This window comes from Papaver somniferum, chromosome 5, assembly GCF_003573695.1.
Source record: "Papaver somniferum cultivar HN1 chromosome 5, ASM357369v1, whole genome shotgun sequence".
NCBI classification, from domain to species: Eukaryota; Viridiplantae; Streptophyta; class Magnoliopsida; order Ranunculales; family Papaveraceae; genus Papaver; species Papaver somniferum.
This window is the reverse complement of record NC_039362.1, coordinates 193,993,340-194,009,836: the sequence shown is the minus strand read 5'-3', so window position 1 is coordinate 194,009,836 and position 16,497 is coordinate 193,993,340. Positions and strand designations below refer to the sequence as shown.

At 37.1% G+C, this 16,497-nt stretch overlaps 2 protein-coding genes and 1 non-coding gene across 3 annotated transcripts; all 3 read right to left on the bottom strand.

Moving 5' to 3' along the window:
- Positions 1-8,841: 8,841 nt before the first annotated feature.
- Positions 8,842-9,867, bottom strand: LOC113278407 (non-classical arabinogalactan protein 30-like). The gene is made up of 2 exons (XM_026527258.1): positions 9,458-9,867; positions 8,842-9,337 (listed from the first exon to the last, which is right to left on the bottom strand). The coding sequence occupies exons 1-2, from the start codon at positions 9,798-9,800 to the stop codon at positions 9,018-9,020; spliced, it is 663 nt and encodes a 220-aa protein (XP_026383043.1). The 5' UTR covers positions 9,801-9,867; the 3' UTR covers positions 8,842-9,017.
- Positions 9,868-11,111: 1,244 nt separating this feature from the next.
- Positions 11,112-12,380, bottom strand: LOC113280460. Its single transcript, XM_026529079.1, has one exon. It carries the CDS (start codon positions 12,378-12,380, stop codon positions 11,112-11,114), a length of 1,269 nt encoding a protein of 422 aa, XP_026384864.1.
- A 340-nt stretch (positions 12,381-12,720) lies between these two features.
- TRNAK-CUU lies at positions 12,721-12,793 on the bottom strand. The gene has a single exon. It is a non-coding gene; the product is annotated as a tRNA-Lys (tRNA).
- Positions 12,794-16,497: the final 3,704 nt, after the last annotated feature.

Here is a 16,497-nt window from a genome sequence, read left to right as displayed (position 1 = left end):
GTTCGATCATCTCGTCTCTGTAATTGCTGCCTTTTCTGGTGCAGTTGGCTTAGCGTCTCGTCTTGGCTCGACTTAGCCACTAGATTTTCTGCCAGATTGGATTTCACCAATTGAATCAAAATCGGACTGCTGCAGTTATATATTGGAACTGGACTACAACAGTTATGACGAAAACTGGACTGCAGTAGTTACGATCAACTGGACTGCAGCATTGCTGAGGATAACTGGACTACAGTAGTTCGATCAACTGGACTGTAGCAGTTTAAACAAGCACCAAACATGTGACTCTATGCAACAATCTTGGCGAACATTGAATATGATATGTAGTTTTCACTTGATGGTGTCGGTGACCGTGTGTGATGTCGCCACTCGAAACCTCAAAAAATATTTTTTTTTCAAACTCATGATTTTTCACCTCCAGGTTGTAGGTAATTGAAATACGATTCCAACGAGCCAAAAATCACTTGATTCGGACTTAAAACGAAGAAATTATTTCCGAAACAAGATATCCACTTAGCACGCGCAATGCAGCTAGCATGGCACTGCTGACTGTTTAAACTGCTACAGTCCATTAAACCCCATGCAATCTTAAACGTGTTTTGTCCGAAGTATGGCAAGAAATGTTCAACAACGGCATGTTATACTTGTTTTTCTTATAAGTAGCATCTATCAACAAAATTTGATGAAAGCATTGAGCCAGTTGGATCATTTCGGGATGTGCCAAGAAAATACGAACCACTATACCATCCTTTTCTTCCCTTCTCAAGGTATAGCCGTGTAACTCCGCTAACCACTCTGATTGTTGCATGACCGTTCTACCATCCCATTCAGTCCTTTTGATCGTAGATAGGGCCGACTTAATTGTAGACAAAGAAGAAAAGTTATCGGGGTCGTGCGCCTTTATTTTACTTAAGATCGCACTCTCTTTTTGGATCCGCATAGACCTCACCGTCTGCATTTGATGTGGTTTTAACTTGGCAACCATTATATGTGCAATTAAATCCAACGGATCATCATGGTTGTGACAACCGTTATCAACTTTATACATTTTATACTCTTTACATTTAATACCATCGGGCTTATAGAAGACAATCTTAAATGGGCATCCTATCTTCTTGGTATTGCTTCGGTATTTCATATTCGTCTTCCGTACGTACTTACTATTCTTTTCCTCGTGACTCTTTCGCGTCCCACCTTGCTCACAAATCATTTCAAATCGAGCGTCACTAACATGATTATTTTGAACTACCACGCACATGTTATCTTTTGCCTTGTTCATAAGCCATTCCTTTGCCTCCTTCTTACTTCCAAATGTCTAAACGTGCATAAAACAAAACAAATCTAATAAGCATAACCATTTAACATATAAATTTTGAAAAAAAAATAAAAGTAGTAATGAGTATACCAAATCGTTTGCATAGTATAGGGAAGTGTCGGGCCTCAAATAGAAATCATCAACAAACTCTTCAACGGCCTGCATATGAAAGCAACAAATTATTATACAATAATCGGAGGTTATTAAATAAGTCAAACTGCCGAATATACTATATTCGGAATCCTATCGGTTACCAAAAACACCCGATTTATGCAAATGAATGTACACAGTTTACTGAGTGCAAAAAATGATATAATCGGAATCTAAAATATATAGTAAAACAGCCGAATATAAATAACCGGGAGATAACTTTAATCGATAAACATCCAATTTTCAAGTTTTCGGAAATTTTATTTTGAGGCCACTGTTATATTCGGCAGTCAAATAATGTTAAACTATTACCGATTGTAAAGGATAAGAATACTGAGTTTTGAAATTTTTTGAGGAATTCGTTTTTGGGGCCATTCGGAGGTAAATAACTCTACATAACTACCGAATGTAGATTTTTTTGGAAAACCAGTTTGGGGTTTTTTTCTCATATTCGGCAGTAAACTACTATCTTGGAACTACCGAATATACATATTTGGTACTCAGTGTGTTATATTCGTAAGTTTATTCGAGAAATTATCTACCGAATCTGGGTAGTTCATGGCATTCAATGCATGCAATAATCGGTTTTTATTGTTTACAAAAGCACAAAAATGCATGCAAATCGAGTATTTGAGTTTCTTAACAAAATACCTGTGTTTTACATGCATCGTTAGCTTCAATATCAGGAGATTCTCAATTTTCTTCCATGAAAGGGTCGTCTAGGTTTTCCTCTCCACAAAAGTTTGGATCATTCAACATATATCCCAAATCGTCTTCGCCATGATTCTCACCTTCTTCTTCATATCCATCCATTTTTGTAGTGATAAAATGGGTTTTCCCTTTTTTCCTTCACCTTCTTCTCTATAACTCTAACAACCCAAAAATAAAAAAGAAATGGAAAAAATGAAACAGAAATCATTCTAATACTGCACCGACTACAATCGGAAGTCTGGGTAAATTTTTGTCTTCCGTTTGAAATCGGAGGATAAAAATGTTATCATATCCTCCGATATATAAGGGTAATTTTGTCATTTACGAATTACGCGAGATAAGGGATTTCTACATTTTCCCTTTGGATGACCTTTTTTGTTTTATTGTTGGCCCCTAAATCTTTTTAAGTGGCCCCTAAAAACGCAAGGTTTATTTAATGGGGTTTGGCAATATATATAGGTGGATAGATATTGGTGGTGGATAAAGCTAGCTAGACCAAGGGACTTTACTGTCACGTGTATATATGGTCCCGAAAAAAATAGAAGATATCATAAAATTGGCTAGTTTTCTATTTTCGACTCATTTTTCATTTTTGAAGCATTTTTTTTCTTCTATTTTCGGCTCATTTGATTGTAATTGATCGTAATTTATTGGATTTAATCGATGCCGTCAAGAATAACAGACATTGTAGATAAAAAAATTCAAAATCAAATAGCTCAGAGAAAAACAAAGATTTTGGATTTAATTCATCCTGACATCCCGTCAAGAATAACAAACACTACATATAACATTCAAAGTCAAATAGCTCATACAAAAATGAAGATTTTGAAGTTGCTATTTTCGACTCAGTTGGTTGTAGTTGATCTAATTTATTGGATTTAATTCATCCGGTCAAGAATAACAGACACTGCAGACAAAAAAATATTTAAAATCAAATAGCTCTGGAAAAAAATAAAGATTTTGGAGTTGTTGTTTTTTCTGAAAGACTTGGATATTTGAATAGTGTAGTGGTATTTTGATACTAGAAACAAAGGTATTTTTAGTTCCGGGAAGCAAAAATTAATTCAAAAATCCTTTTTAATCTTAGAAGCAAAAACTAATTCCAGAGTTAGAATCAAAAAATAAAATAAAATAATTAGTTGACAAAATATTAGAGGGTACAAAAGCATAGATCAATCGTATAAGTCAAAAGAACAAATAATTTGTTTCACAAGGTCTGAAATTATTTGCCTAAACTATTTATAAATTTTTTTTCTTCAAAAATTTCTTAATCGTTATCCAAACAGGCCATATTCGTTTTTATCTTATTTTTAATAAAAGTTATTTTATTTTTAACGTGAGAAAAAGAATAATCAGACCTACATAATTTGGGAGATGATGCCAAGACAATGAAAAGGAAACAAACACCTTCTTCATAGCTATCCCAATTACCCTTTGAGTCACTCCATGTATTTGCTGCTAAAATTTGACAAGTGAGCACTCAAGTCTGCCCAACCCAACCTGCAACCTCTTTTGGAAGTTGAAAGTTGATACACAAACAAAAGCACTACAACTACCTTTGATCTTCCTTGCTTTTGTTTTTTTAGTTACCAAGTCCATTACTCATCTTCTACTGGTTTGGTGGTTCATTTCTTGATACAAATTGGTAAGACAATAATCTTAGTCCAAGGCCGAAGTTGATAAGGATTGATTGACAGTCATCTTCATCTTATTTTCTTTTGCGTGGTATAAAATAAAATAAAATTAAATCATAGCCATACACATACCTCAATTATCCAATATTAAAAGTGACACAAACAAATAATCCAAAATTTTATTCTACTTTTGTCGAGAATAAGAATAGGTCAGAGACACTTGTGGTGGTACCATGATGAGAGGCAGAGGTCTCTAGGTTTAAATTTTAGTGGAACCTATTTTGCAAACTTATGCGAACCGGTTTTTGCGAAATGAGCTGCATCCGTCTGATAGTTCTTGTTCTAGCCTCTAAGAGACAAATTACAAAGAAAAATAAATAAATAATAATAATAAATCTCAAGACCAATCAAAGCTCATATTTTCATCTTAAAAATATTTTCTGATCGCGTTTTTGGATGCACGTTCAAAAATAATTTTATTTTCGGACTTTTCAAAGTTAGAAGAAAAAAGTTAATTTTGGGTGTAAAATTTCAAAATAACCTTTAAAAATAAGAAAATTGACTTTTAATGACTTCTGCTTCTGAAGAAATAAAAATACTTTGAACTTACTAAAAATGTACCAAAAATTCCTGTCAAACCTTCGATTTATTATTCCATACAAATTTTATTACCCTCTCGAGTAAAGTAAGTTTGACCGCGGAGTTAACACTAGACTAAGGATGTGCTTGATAGGAATTAATTCCATGAAAATAGTTATCTTTCCATAGAAATAACGTGTATTCCTTCATTTGATCAAAATTCTGTTTCCATACCGACAAACTGTTAATGGTACACCCTTAATATTGGGTTAGGTACTGCAGTGCACAAACTTTGACGTTGCCAACTTAGCATTGTATCCCCTTTTCTTACTAGTTTTATTGTTGTTTAATGTATATCTTTCAGCCGGGGGATCTGTGATGAAAAAAAGAGACTTTAGAGCAACTGCAGTGGACGACTAGGAGCAAATTTCTAGTCGAGTGGGCTGGCGTAGTGGGACGGACCATCGATCAAAATTTGATCAAAGAGTAAAATCCAGACCAAATTTGGTCGGCGATCAAGACCAAACCCAGATATAGTCGAGCGGTCGTATAGTTCACGCCCCACCACCAGGCGGTTATATAATCTACGTCCCACACCAGGCGTACGTAAAGTCCCCGCACCACACCAGGCGTACATAAAGTCTACGCTCCACATGGGGCGTACGTAAAGTCTACGCCCCATTTTTTATTTTATTTTTAATTTTGTATGGGGCGGGCATTATACCCCCGCCCCATTCTTTGTTTTCCAAAATTTTTTTTGTGGGGCGGGCTTTATACCTCCGCCCCACTTCTTTCTTTTTTTTTTCTTTTTTTTTAAGAATCTCCCCAACCAGGCGGACGTATATCCCACGCCCCACACCAGGCGAATATATAGTGTACGCTCGATCAAATTTAGTCTTTCACCCGTAACGTCACACACCAGACTAAGCTTAAATTTGATCGTTTGTTTTGGTCTTTGATCTTTGGTTATGATCGTACCGCTGTGAACGCTCTTAGAATCCCAATTGACCGCCCCACTACAGGATCCATGGTGCCAAAAGTGAGTTTCATTTCTCATAGTGTAAGGCCAAGAAGGGGACATGCACTTTTTGGCTGAGCTGCAACTTATTGCTTCTAGTTTGAGTTTTCAGATGGAAAGTTGACTGTCTGGATACTATCAAGTATCTTAAAATACAAGGAAAAATGACACTTTCTATGAGAATATGATGTGGAAGAAAAAAAAAATGAGTTGTACTTTGTCAGACCATTTTCTATATGTATTGCTTTCAGACCATTTTATTGTTAAGATCGATGGGGAAGGTGTAAGGTATTAAAGAGTCCATGCTTGCGAGTGATAACATTCTTGTGTACCGGTGTAAAGCTAGTGTAAGGGGTTAATCAGAAAATGGAGCACAAGCAAATATACAAAATTGGTTAAAAAGATCAAAATCAACAATTTCTGGGTGAAATGGACAGTTAGATTTTGATCCTGTTTAAACGGAAAAAAATGTAAAAATAGGCAGGATGTAACCATTTTTCATCGTGTCAATTTTCAAATATTTTTTCTTATTTTAATTTTCACAGGATGTATCCAGTTTCATCCTTGCTATTTTTTAAATTTAAGCCAGTTTCATCTTTACTATTTTCCTTTTTGGCCATTTCACCCAAACTATTTTTTACTCGTCCATTTGAACCGTAATTTAAAAATATTTGGACAAATGACCCATTTTCCGAAGCAAATAATAGTGCGTAATTTTATTTTATTTTACTTCACGAAAGAAATAGTACATTATATCATTTTGCTTTTAGAAATTAGAGAAGAAAAATGTTTGTGATTTAACCACAATGTAGCAAGCATGGCATTGCTGACTGGACCACTTCGCTGACGTGCCAATGATGACCGGACATCGACATGGCACTTTCTGCTGACGTGGCATCCCTTATGCGGACATAGCGTGCTGATGTGGCACCCATTTTGCTGACGTAGCACTCCAAGTACTAACGTGGCGTGTTTACCTGCACTTTTCGCTGACGTGGCATCCCCTATGCTGACATGGCGTGCTGACGTGGCACCCTTTGCTGACATAGCACTCCAAGTGCTGGTGTGACATGCTGACGTGGCACTCCCTCTGCTAGCGTGGCGTTTCATCGTTGACGAGGCGGCCAGTGGTTGGTCGTTGTCGCTGACGTGGCATGTAACATCAGCCCTTGACGTGGGTGAACAGTTTTAGAAGTGGGTCGATAGAATCTTAACGAGGGTGAACTAAACCCATTGAAGTGGGTAAACATTTTGTGATGTGGGTCAACAGAAATATGACGAGGGTGAACGACACCTTATGTGGTGAAAGAGTTACGTCGCCGGACTCGGTCGCCGGCTCTCTTTTTTTTTTGAAACTTTCCGCGACGCTTTGCCAAGATTAGTGGTTTTCCTTTTGAACTTTTTGTGACAGTTTTCCAGAACTGTTGTCTTTTCCATCTCTCTTTCTTGTAACGATCTGTGCCTTAACTTTCTGCAACACTTTTTTGAGGACTGTTAGTGTTTCTTATAATTTTCTTAGGGAGTTTAAGCAACGGTTTTGAACACTGTTACCGTTTCTCATAGACTTTTCCGCCACCGTTTTCGCTATACTTTGTGGCCTTTTCCGGAGCCTTTTTTGATGTTTTTCTGGGAAGCAAATTCTTCGAACTTCGAACAAGAACATGCTGCGGATCGAACATCCAGCCAACAATTCTAACGAACCTCAAACTGCGAAGCTAGACTGCAGCAGTTGTGATCAACTTGACTGCAATAACTGTGATTAACTGGATTGCAGTAGCTGTGATCAGCTGCACTGCAGCGATTGCGATCCAAACCGGACTGTAGCAGTTACGATCAACTGGACTGCAGTAGTGGTTTTTGACGGCATCCAAAATGCTTTCTCAATAACACGATTTTGAAGCCTTTTGCACAACTTTCTCAGTGGGAAAACACGATTCCTTTTCTCGTAGTTCCCCTTAGCTGACGCCAACGTTTGCACCCAGAAATATTTTCAGGCACTAAACACGATGATTTTGGTGTTGTTGATGAAAATAGGGCTAATAACAGGAATTAATCAGGAATGACAGACACACGGATTTAACGTGGTTCGGCATGGTTTTCCTATGTCCACGGACGAATCCCCTTGGGGAGTGATATTTCATTAATATTTGAATTACAGTGTATCTTTTTCTGTATTAGCTACCTCTCTCTCCCTTTTTTCTCCCTTTCAGAATTACATTCCCTCTATTTATACAATCCTGAACATAAATGGTATTTACTTCCCTTGCATTAATTCTGCATGAAACTTCCCTACTCCGCTAATTCTCCTGGCCATAAACTCCCTTGCATTAATTCTGCACGAAACTTCCCTGCATGCCTATTGACTTGCCCTGCATGCCTCCTTGTATTGATTTTGCATGAAACTGCATGAAACTGCCTCATGTATTAATTCTGCATACTGGAAAACTAGATTGATGGTTGACAGGCATAATGGACTGACAGTATGGATGGAGGCTGGCTGACAGCGCATCTGGCAACATGGCTGGAAACTGGTTGGCAGCACAACTGGCAGCATGGCTAGAAACTGGATGGCAGTGCGACAGAGTACTTGGCTGGAAATTGGTTAACAACATTGCTGGCAACATGACGGATAATTTGCTAGAGGTGCGACTTGCAACCTAGCTTTGACAGTTGACCGACGGTCGATTTTGACCATTGACCGGGCGTTGACTTTTACCATTGACCGGTCATTGAATTTATGTAATACTGGGCAGGCTGGTCGGCTGCCTCGGTTGACTGGTTAGCGGGCTTGGATGACAGCTGAACAGTGGCCCAGGCAACATTCTGACCCACTATGTGACAATTTTACTCATGGTACAAACAAGTAGTCTAGTTGCATACCCAACAATAACTCTCTATCTTCCTTGTCCAATTTATCTTCCGTGGTACGATTTTGATTGGGGTTGTTTTTCTTATAAGCATGACGGTGTTTACCCATGTACATGTGATTAGTGTTTTGAGCTCACTAGAATCTAATGGTATGTTTAGTCAGAGGGAATGGAATCACTTTGAAAGACAAGGTGCACTAAAAATGGACGTATTGGATAAATATGTTTTGATTGTGGAATTAAGTGATTTACATCATGAAAGCATCGTTAAATGACCCCGCCACCATACATTTGGAAAGCCAAAAGATTTTCCCGAGTTAAGTACTACTTTTGGACCATACCAATCTAAACTTGAAGTTTTGAATATCTTGACGAGAGTGATGCTATATCTAAGCAGCATTAGATTTTGTGATGCCAAGCGGGAATAGAAAAATAAGCAAGAAAATTGTAACTTTATTATTAGATGCATGATATAAGCCCATTACGCAGCAACTCATCCTAGAGAGTATACATTTTCTTGCCGCTACATCCATCATTAAGCTTTGAAACCAGTAGCTAATTAAAAAATTCTAGCAAATAAAAATCCTAATATTCAAATCAAACTACTCTTACAAATCTAGATAGGCTGATATACTGCTTTCAAAAAAGAAAAGCAAAAGGGAACGTCATATACTGATCATCATGTATTGGCTTACTGACCATCATGTATTGGCTTAATCAGAGATCCATCTAGATCATGACTTTTACGCTTTCTGGTGGCATACTGATGGAAGTGGTTCATAAGCAAAGGGACCAACAGTGTAAAGAACAAATGGAAGAGGTTTTTCTGGCTTGGTTCTCCTCAAGTAGGCACCACTTAGACCGCCATTCATGTGTGTTGAGTGTTGGAACTTGGAGGTCGCTGGTGGTGAATGTAAGAAGACTCTGCACCTCTTCTGAGCACCATATTCGCTCACCTTCTTCGTTGGTGGGATGAAGAAATAACCATTCTCGTCGGTCACTGCTGTTAGCATTAGTGCGTTATCCTGAGGCTTGCCGTGACATACCATCTTTACCATAGCACCTACAACAACATATATATAAAACAAAACATGAGAAATAAATGAAGATTTTGTCAGTTTTAACATCACAATTCACAAGATTAGTTTCCATCGAGCTGTAATGACGAATAAAACGAACTTACCTGGGAGTGGTACAGAGTGCATAAGTGTATCGTGGCCGAAATCTGCGCACGGCTTGGCGAAAACAACACCTTGAACCGCAACAAACCTTCTTATTGGAAGATAAACAGGTGGAGATGCAGAAGAAGTTGGTGGAACAGCAATCGGAGATGGTGTGTAGTAGTAAATGGGAGCGGATGCAGGGGCAACAGCAACTGGTGGTGTTTTTGGGGCGGATGCAGGGGCAACAACAACTGGTGGTTTTTTTGGAGCAGGATATCCGTCAACAACTACGGCTTCACTACTAATAGCAATACCAAGTGAAATCAAAAGCATCAATGAAACAATAACCTTAGACAAAGCCATTTTTTTGGTTTCCTTACTCTATCCTAGCTAGCTAGTTTCTGTATAATGTAAAATGTAGAAGATGATATGAAGCAATAAATAGCCAATGGAAGTGCAAGTGATTTGTAATAGTTTTAACGGCAGGATTCTCGGCGTTAACACAGCTGATTGGTAGCTAGCTAGCATTAAACGTCTCACGTGGTTTAAGAGGCGGTGGTGGTGGTGGTTTGCGATATCGATGCATGGTTTAGAAGTTTCCTATGCTATAAATGTATTATGTTAACTGGACCTGTTTTCTAAATCCTATCAATGTGTTCGGTTTTCCGCAATAGCTTTAATTGATGTTTAGTTTGACTAATCCGACATATTTTCTTGTTTAATTTTCTAAACCATTAATGGATGTACGACTTGCACGATACCTAGATCTCGAGCAACCCATAGTACACGCACGTTAAAATCACCGACCTGCGGGAACTTCTGTTGAGCAGCTGTTTTGTTCTTAGGCCTGTTCCCATGGGTATGCCGAACAACATTTTTTTGGCATACAAGGTGACATGGCAAATGAGTTTTCCCACTGTGATAGATATGTCAAATTTAATTAAAAACATATATTTAATCGTGTTGGGTGGAATCTTAATGAATAAAAAATATATTTGTGTGGTTGGATATTTATAAAAGTTTTAGTATTATAATATAATCAGTGGGACCCTTTAAATATAAAAATATATTAGAATAATGAAAATGTAAGAGAAAATGAGAATTTATATATATATATATATAATTACTCCGGGATAAAGAGGATATCGCTGGAGAAATAGAGAATATCGCCAGCGATAAAATGTCTATCGCTCAGCAAAGCGATAGAATCTCTATCGCTCGATGGAAACTCTGTCGTGTATGCTTGTATGTTATTCCTGACATATAGGCATATGAGTTTGGCGGTTTGGCATACTCATAATGGGTGCATATATGGCAAAACTTGATGTTTGCCATATGCATAGGAATAGGCCTTACACGGAGAATGTTGTTTTCTTTAGGGTTTTTTAAAATGTTGAGAAAACCGATTCATACAGGCTCTTGGAAAAAAAAAACTTTATTATTATTTCACATTCCATAGAGAACAAGGTGGGAAAAAGAAACCAAAAGGGACCAGATGGCCCCGACAATGCGTCAAGAACACGAAAATGCATTTTAGCTTAAACATGAGGACGCCAACATGCCAACATAAGGAGGATATTAATGACAAGAGCTTAGCTAGTCTGGTTACCTACAAATTTTGTTCGACGTGGTTGTTACCTTACACTTTTACTAAGATTTCTCTCGGTTTCTCGTTTAAAGCTTAATTGCATGCAGAAAGAATGTATTACTTCTGTAAGTAAGGATTCTGTCTTCAGCTCCTACGCACCACAAATGCCCTTGCAACTCCAAAACACCTTTCATTTCTGCAGCTTCCCAAACAAATTTGAATAACCCAAGAGCCTTGTCTAATTGCTTCACACCAATTCCTATCGTCATCTCATTATCAGATGTCAAAATCTTCCCAATACACAAAAAAAACACATTCTTCTTATCTTTCCTCTTATAAACACCTCCACGGACTTCTATTTCAAGGTCTCTAACATTCCCATAGAGATAATACAGCAAAAGTGTGAACAAGCATTGCGATGAGTGGCCTAAGGTCTTCAGCAATTTTTTCTGCATTAAGCTTTCCTGAAGCCGAGCTTCTCTGTATCCGATATCTCTATCCACCAACACATCCTTGATCTGGTACAACCCTTCTTTCATTATTTCCAGCTTCACCATATGAGGCAATACACCCATCTCATTTTTTGAGCACTTGATGAGATCATTGAACATGTCAAGCAAATCTTCCCATCGGTGAGAAGGCCAAGAATTGTATTTTGGTGAAGGCGCCACGCGCATCCATGAGGTGGAGTCAGGGTTAAAAGTAGTGCACGTTTCAGATAAGAACTGGAAGCATCTAGAAATGATCTGTTCACTCACCGTAATTTCTTTCACGGACAAGGATTGACGCTGTTGATAATTCATGGACTCAATCTCAGCTTTTAAGCCTGACAATATCTTTTTAAGAGCACCTGTCCATATTCTATGCTGATTGACTTGTGAGCAAATAGCTAGCCGCACTGACTTCCTCTGTTGGGAAGAGACATTCAGGTAGCTGCAGACGCTGGTAAGTGTCTTCAACGTCAAGTGTTCCCTTTCATCTGATCGACCAAAGCACAATTCTGGAATGGACTCCGTAGCAGCGAATGAGCTTGTGGTTGCTCTCTTCTTCAGTGATTTTTGAACCGAGGGAGTCCCAAGGTACAACCTACCGACGGACTTGAAGGTTTTTATCCGCTGCTCGATCTGTTCATCCTTCAAAACTGAATCTTCTCCAATACTGACTAGTTTTCCATCAACCAAATCCACATTTCCTAACCCCTGAGCCATCTTGTTCAACTTCTGAAAAGCAAATTCAGGTGTGAGACACTCCTCTTCATTTGGTCCTTCTTCATGATAGTACTTGACAATACCCAATCGCCTAATTTTGAGATAATTTACACCAAAGAGATGATTTAACGCACGTCGAGTTGGCATAGTATGGGATCAAAAGCCTTTTCTTAAAGTTTCATTGGAACTTTCCTACAAACACTTGGTGTGCAAGATTGAGTCTTAAGACAACGTAAACTGAGAAAGCCGAGTTGTGAAAGGAACAATCTGATATTCTCAAATGAACACTAAATAGTTGTGTTACTGTGTAGAATTAGAACTAGGAAACTGAGTTTGTAGAATAAAAAGGAAATTTTTGTTACCAAAATAAAATAAAATAAAGCAGCACTTGCCTGCCTTCCAAATGAAGCAGCTACAGACCCCGTCACCCCGGTGCATCATTATTGGCCACCAAACAAATAAATGGAAAACGAGAAAAAAAAAAAAACGCCCACCGTGGGGCTCGAACCCACGACCACAAGGTTAAGAGCCTTGCGCTCTACCAACTGAGCTAGACGGGCTGGTTATTGATTTGCAATAGGTGAAATGGCTCCTCAATGTCCGAGCTTATATAAAATTGAGGTGTCCACATTTGCCTCTCTTTGGCAGTGGTTTGCGTGCAACTGAATGCTAAATACATGCATACCAATTTTGCATATTGACACGAATCTCAAATATTTGTTGGATTCCTCATTTTCAAATTACCCCAGAAGACATCGTAAGTTAACCCGAATTATTTCTAAATATTTTAATTTTGCACTAGTACACATCCTCATGATAGAGATCATGACGAAGCAGTACTTGTGTTATTCCAGCTATAATGGAAACAAGTTGTGCTACGTCATCACATCGATTGCATCGTCTGTGTAAAGGCTCTTCAATCTTTTTAACTATGCTTCAATTATTTTCAACATTTCTGGACCTTTCACTTCCTCTTTGAGCTTTGCGTCTAAAGTCCGGAGACACCTTGTAATTGATTACCTTGCAAAAGAGCTACTAGTAGCACATATTCTTAATAATTACTAAGTAATCTAATCTTTTTCATTATTATTATTATTATTATTTATTAATAATAAGAGGCCTCGAAGGCTTTTAAATTTTATTATTATTTATTTATTTTCACTTTTTTTATTATTATTATTAATTTTTTTTTTAAATAGTTTCAAATATTATTATATTATTGGATAACGATTATTACATGAAACTAGTTGGAAGCCTAACAATCTAAGCTCCAACGACGTACTAATACATGAATTGAACAGGTTGCCTCTTCTTTTGAACGCGCAATTGAGGGATATGAATTACTTCCCCCAACCAAAGATGTCTGTTAAGGGGTGTTTTTTGGGCCGAAATTACTAAAACATCCTTAGATTAATTAAAAAACATTATGAAAAGACTGTTACACCCTTTCAACTAAACCATAAAATCAAAACCAAATCAAATATCCCCCATTTCTCTATCAGTTCCGGCATTGTTAGTTAGGGTTAGGTTTCGGGAAAAAAAAATCTTCGTCTTCTTCATCGTTCTTCATCGACGATTGATCGTTAAATCAAAAATTTCTTCGTCGATTAACCTACCCGAATCAAAACCATGCCTCCAAGAAAAAAATCAGATGCCCAATCGAAGTCAAAAATTGGTGAAAAGAAATTTAAATCAAGACTTGCTAAAATTTCTCAAGAGCTAAAAGAAGAAGAAAAAGAGTGATTGGATGATCAACTACTCAGAAGTGACAGTTGTAAGGGTATCTTAATGTGTACATAATTATACACATGCCGATTGTAGTTGATATCAAAGTTGCAGTGTCGACATTATTAGAATACTAAGATGTAACTATAGCTAGTTTTTATCATGTTTTAACTTGCCAACTCTGCAATTCTTAGTTGGTTTTGTGTACACGCCTACTGTGTATTTTCTTAGTTGTTGTATGATAGCTACTTAACCGGTGTATTTTCTTGTACACCTGTTATACGGGTGCACATAAAAGTACACCTTTTTTGTGTGCTTTCTATACGAGGTGTATATGCTTGTACATCAGTTATATGTTGTCGTCTCCTTATCAAATTTGGTTGCTGGACGATTGTGCTCTGAAACAACTTTTGATTGATGGCAGTATCGCTGTCTGTGAGCTAGATGGTGCTGAAGGGACACAATGGATGGAAGCATGGGTATGATCATTATTCTTACGGTATGAATTTTAATTTAGGTATGATAAGAAACATTACTTATTCTAGTGTTGGCACTACAATTCGTTCTCAAGAGACCTAAAGTGCGCCACTAGCATTGTAGACAATAATTATTGCCGAGATCAGGAGAGCTCGTCCATTTCATCATATCGATTACTTCCATTATAGAAGAGTTAACTATCAATAACTTTTGCTTATTTGATTTTTCCTTGTTTTTGATTATTGCACCCAACATTTTATCAGTATGAACAATATTTTGTACACCGTGTTTTCTTACATTTGGAGACAGTACAAAATTTTCTTCTAAAATGGGAAATCAATGCAAATATGAGTCATATCAATGCAAATATGAGTCACTATAAATGATGATAGTATATTTATTGCAAAACTTTGTGAACATCTTTTATACTCTGATAAGATTATCGGACGTTGATGTATACCCAAATACTCAGGTAATGAGTCTTTTTTTATCCACCCAACTGAAATTAATGTAGAGGACTTTATTGGCATGATGGTGTCTTCTTTTTCATTGTTGACTACATTTCCATGAACGCATTCCAAAATTCATCAGCCATTGTTCAATCCGGTTAGTGGTACATTTACATATGACAAAATGCTTCAAAATAAGAAAACAACATTATGCAGAAAAAACTCTAGTTAATTTTCATTTATGGGCTATACAAAAAGGTCTCTTGAACAATTGTCACTGATGATTGGTTACTTCGTGAAATTACCTTTACAGGTTTTCCATCAAATTCTCAAAAAGACAAAAAGAAAGAAAGAAAAAGTTTAGCAAAAATTACAGGAGGGTGAGGACCAGTAATTTTTGTTTGGTAAAAAAGAGGGGTAACAGTAATTCATGTCGAATGAAAAGGAGGGAACAATTTTCAATCAAGTGACCGATATTTGTACTCCCGCCAACTACATTCTAATATAAAGTTTTTGTAGTTGTAGGAAATCCCACAACTGCACCCCTTGAATAATTTATAAACTAAACTATGAAACCATGATGAAGAACACTTATAAGAATTTTATTAAGTGTAGTTGCAGGAAATCCTACAACACACCCCTTGCATTATCATGATTATGATTTCTAGATCTAAACTTATTTGATATGAAAATAAAGATAAAGATAATGAAAATAGAAAATAAGACACAAGATTTACGTGGTTCGATCAATTTGATCTACATCCACGGGGTTAGGTTTCACTATGATCATTTAATTACATATGAATTACATTGAGACTCCATTAATGAGTATTTGGAGCTATCTCTCTCTCTTTGGTTTTTGGTGAAGAATCAGAAGATAATAATACAAGTTACTTTTCTCTCTCCTACCTTTCTCTTTATATAGGATGCTAACTAGTGGATGATAGCTCATATTTCCTTTTATTTCATATTTCCTTTTATTTCCTATTTCCTTTTATTTCCTATTTCCTATTCTCCGTGCGACATTATCGCACAGCCTTTTATGAATCTCGCACACTTACAAATACTTGTGCGATATTTGGATCCTACATCTTGCCTGTTTTTTCTTGAATATTTCTTGAAGAGCGATCTTCAGGAAAAAAATCCGTTGTTGTAGTTGTTGGAGCGAGATACGTGTTGTTGGAGTAGTCTTTGATCTTTGTTGATGAAGGAACGAGCGAAAGAATACTGGATTTGAAAAGTACGTACTTGCCTCTATTCTTTTCTGAAGTTCCGGAATGTTGCGAAGTAAATAAGAAGTATCATCTTTTGAAGTACCGAAGTATGAAGTATCCTTGAAGAAGTATAAGAAGCATGAAGTATCCTTGATGAAGTATAAGAAATATTCAATTATCGAAATGTAAGAAGTATCCGTCCTTGAATGAGAATAATAAGTATTGCCTCTATTCATGCGAAATTATTACTCCATTTTTGGTGATTCTTGCCGAGAAGATAAAGAACATAAAATGTTTTCTTGGTAATCCATAGTTTCCTCTGTTCTTTATCAATGAGGGTAGAATCTTTGAGAAAATGTTGAATGTGCGAATTGTTTCTTCATTCTCATCTTGCCACTG

Coding starts and splice junctions, on each gene's coding strand:
- LOC113280460 (XM_026529079.1), bottom strand. CDS start 12,380: ATGCCAACTCGACGTGCGTTAAATCATCTCTTTGGTGTAAATTATCTC.
- LOC113278407 (XM_026527258.1), bottom strand. CDS start 9,800: ATGGCTTTGTCTAAGGTTATTGTTTCATTGATGCTTTTGATTTCACTT. Junction 9,338..9,457: donor GCACTCTGTACCACTCCCAG/GTAAGTTCGTTT, acceptor ATGTTGTTGTAG/GTGCTATGGTAAAGATGGTA.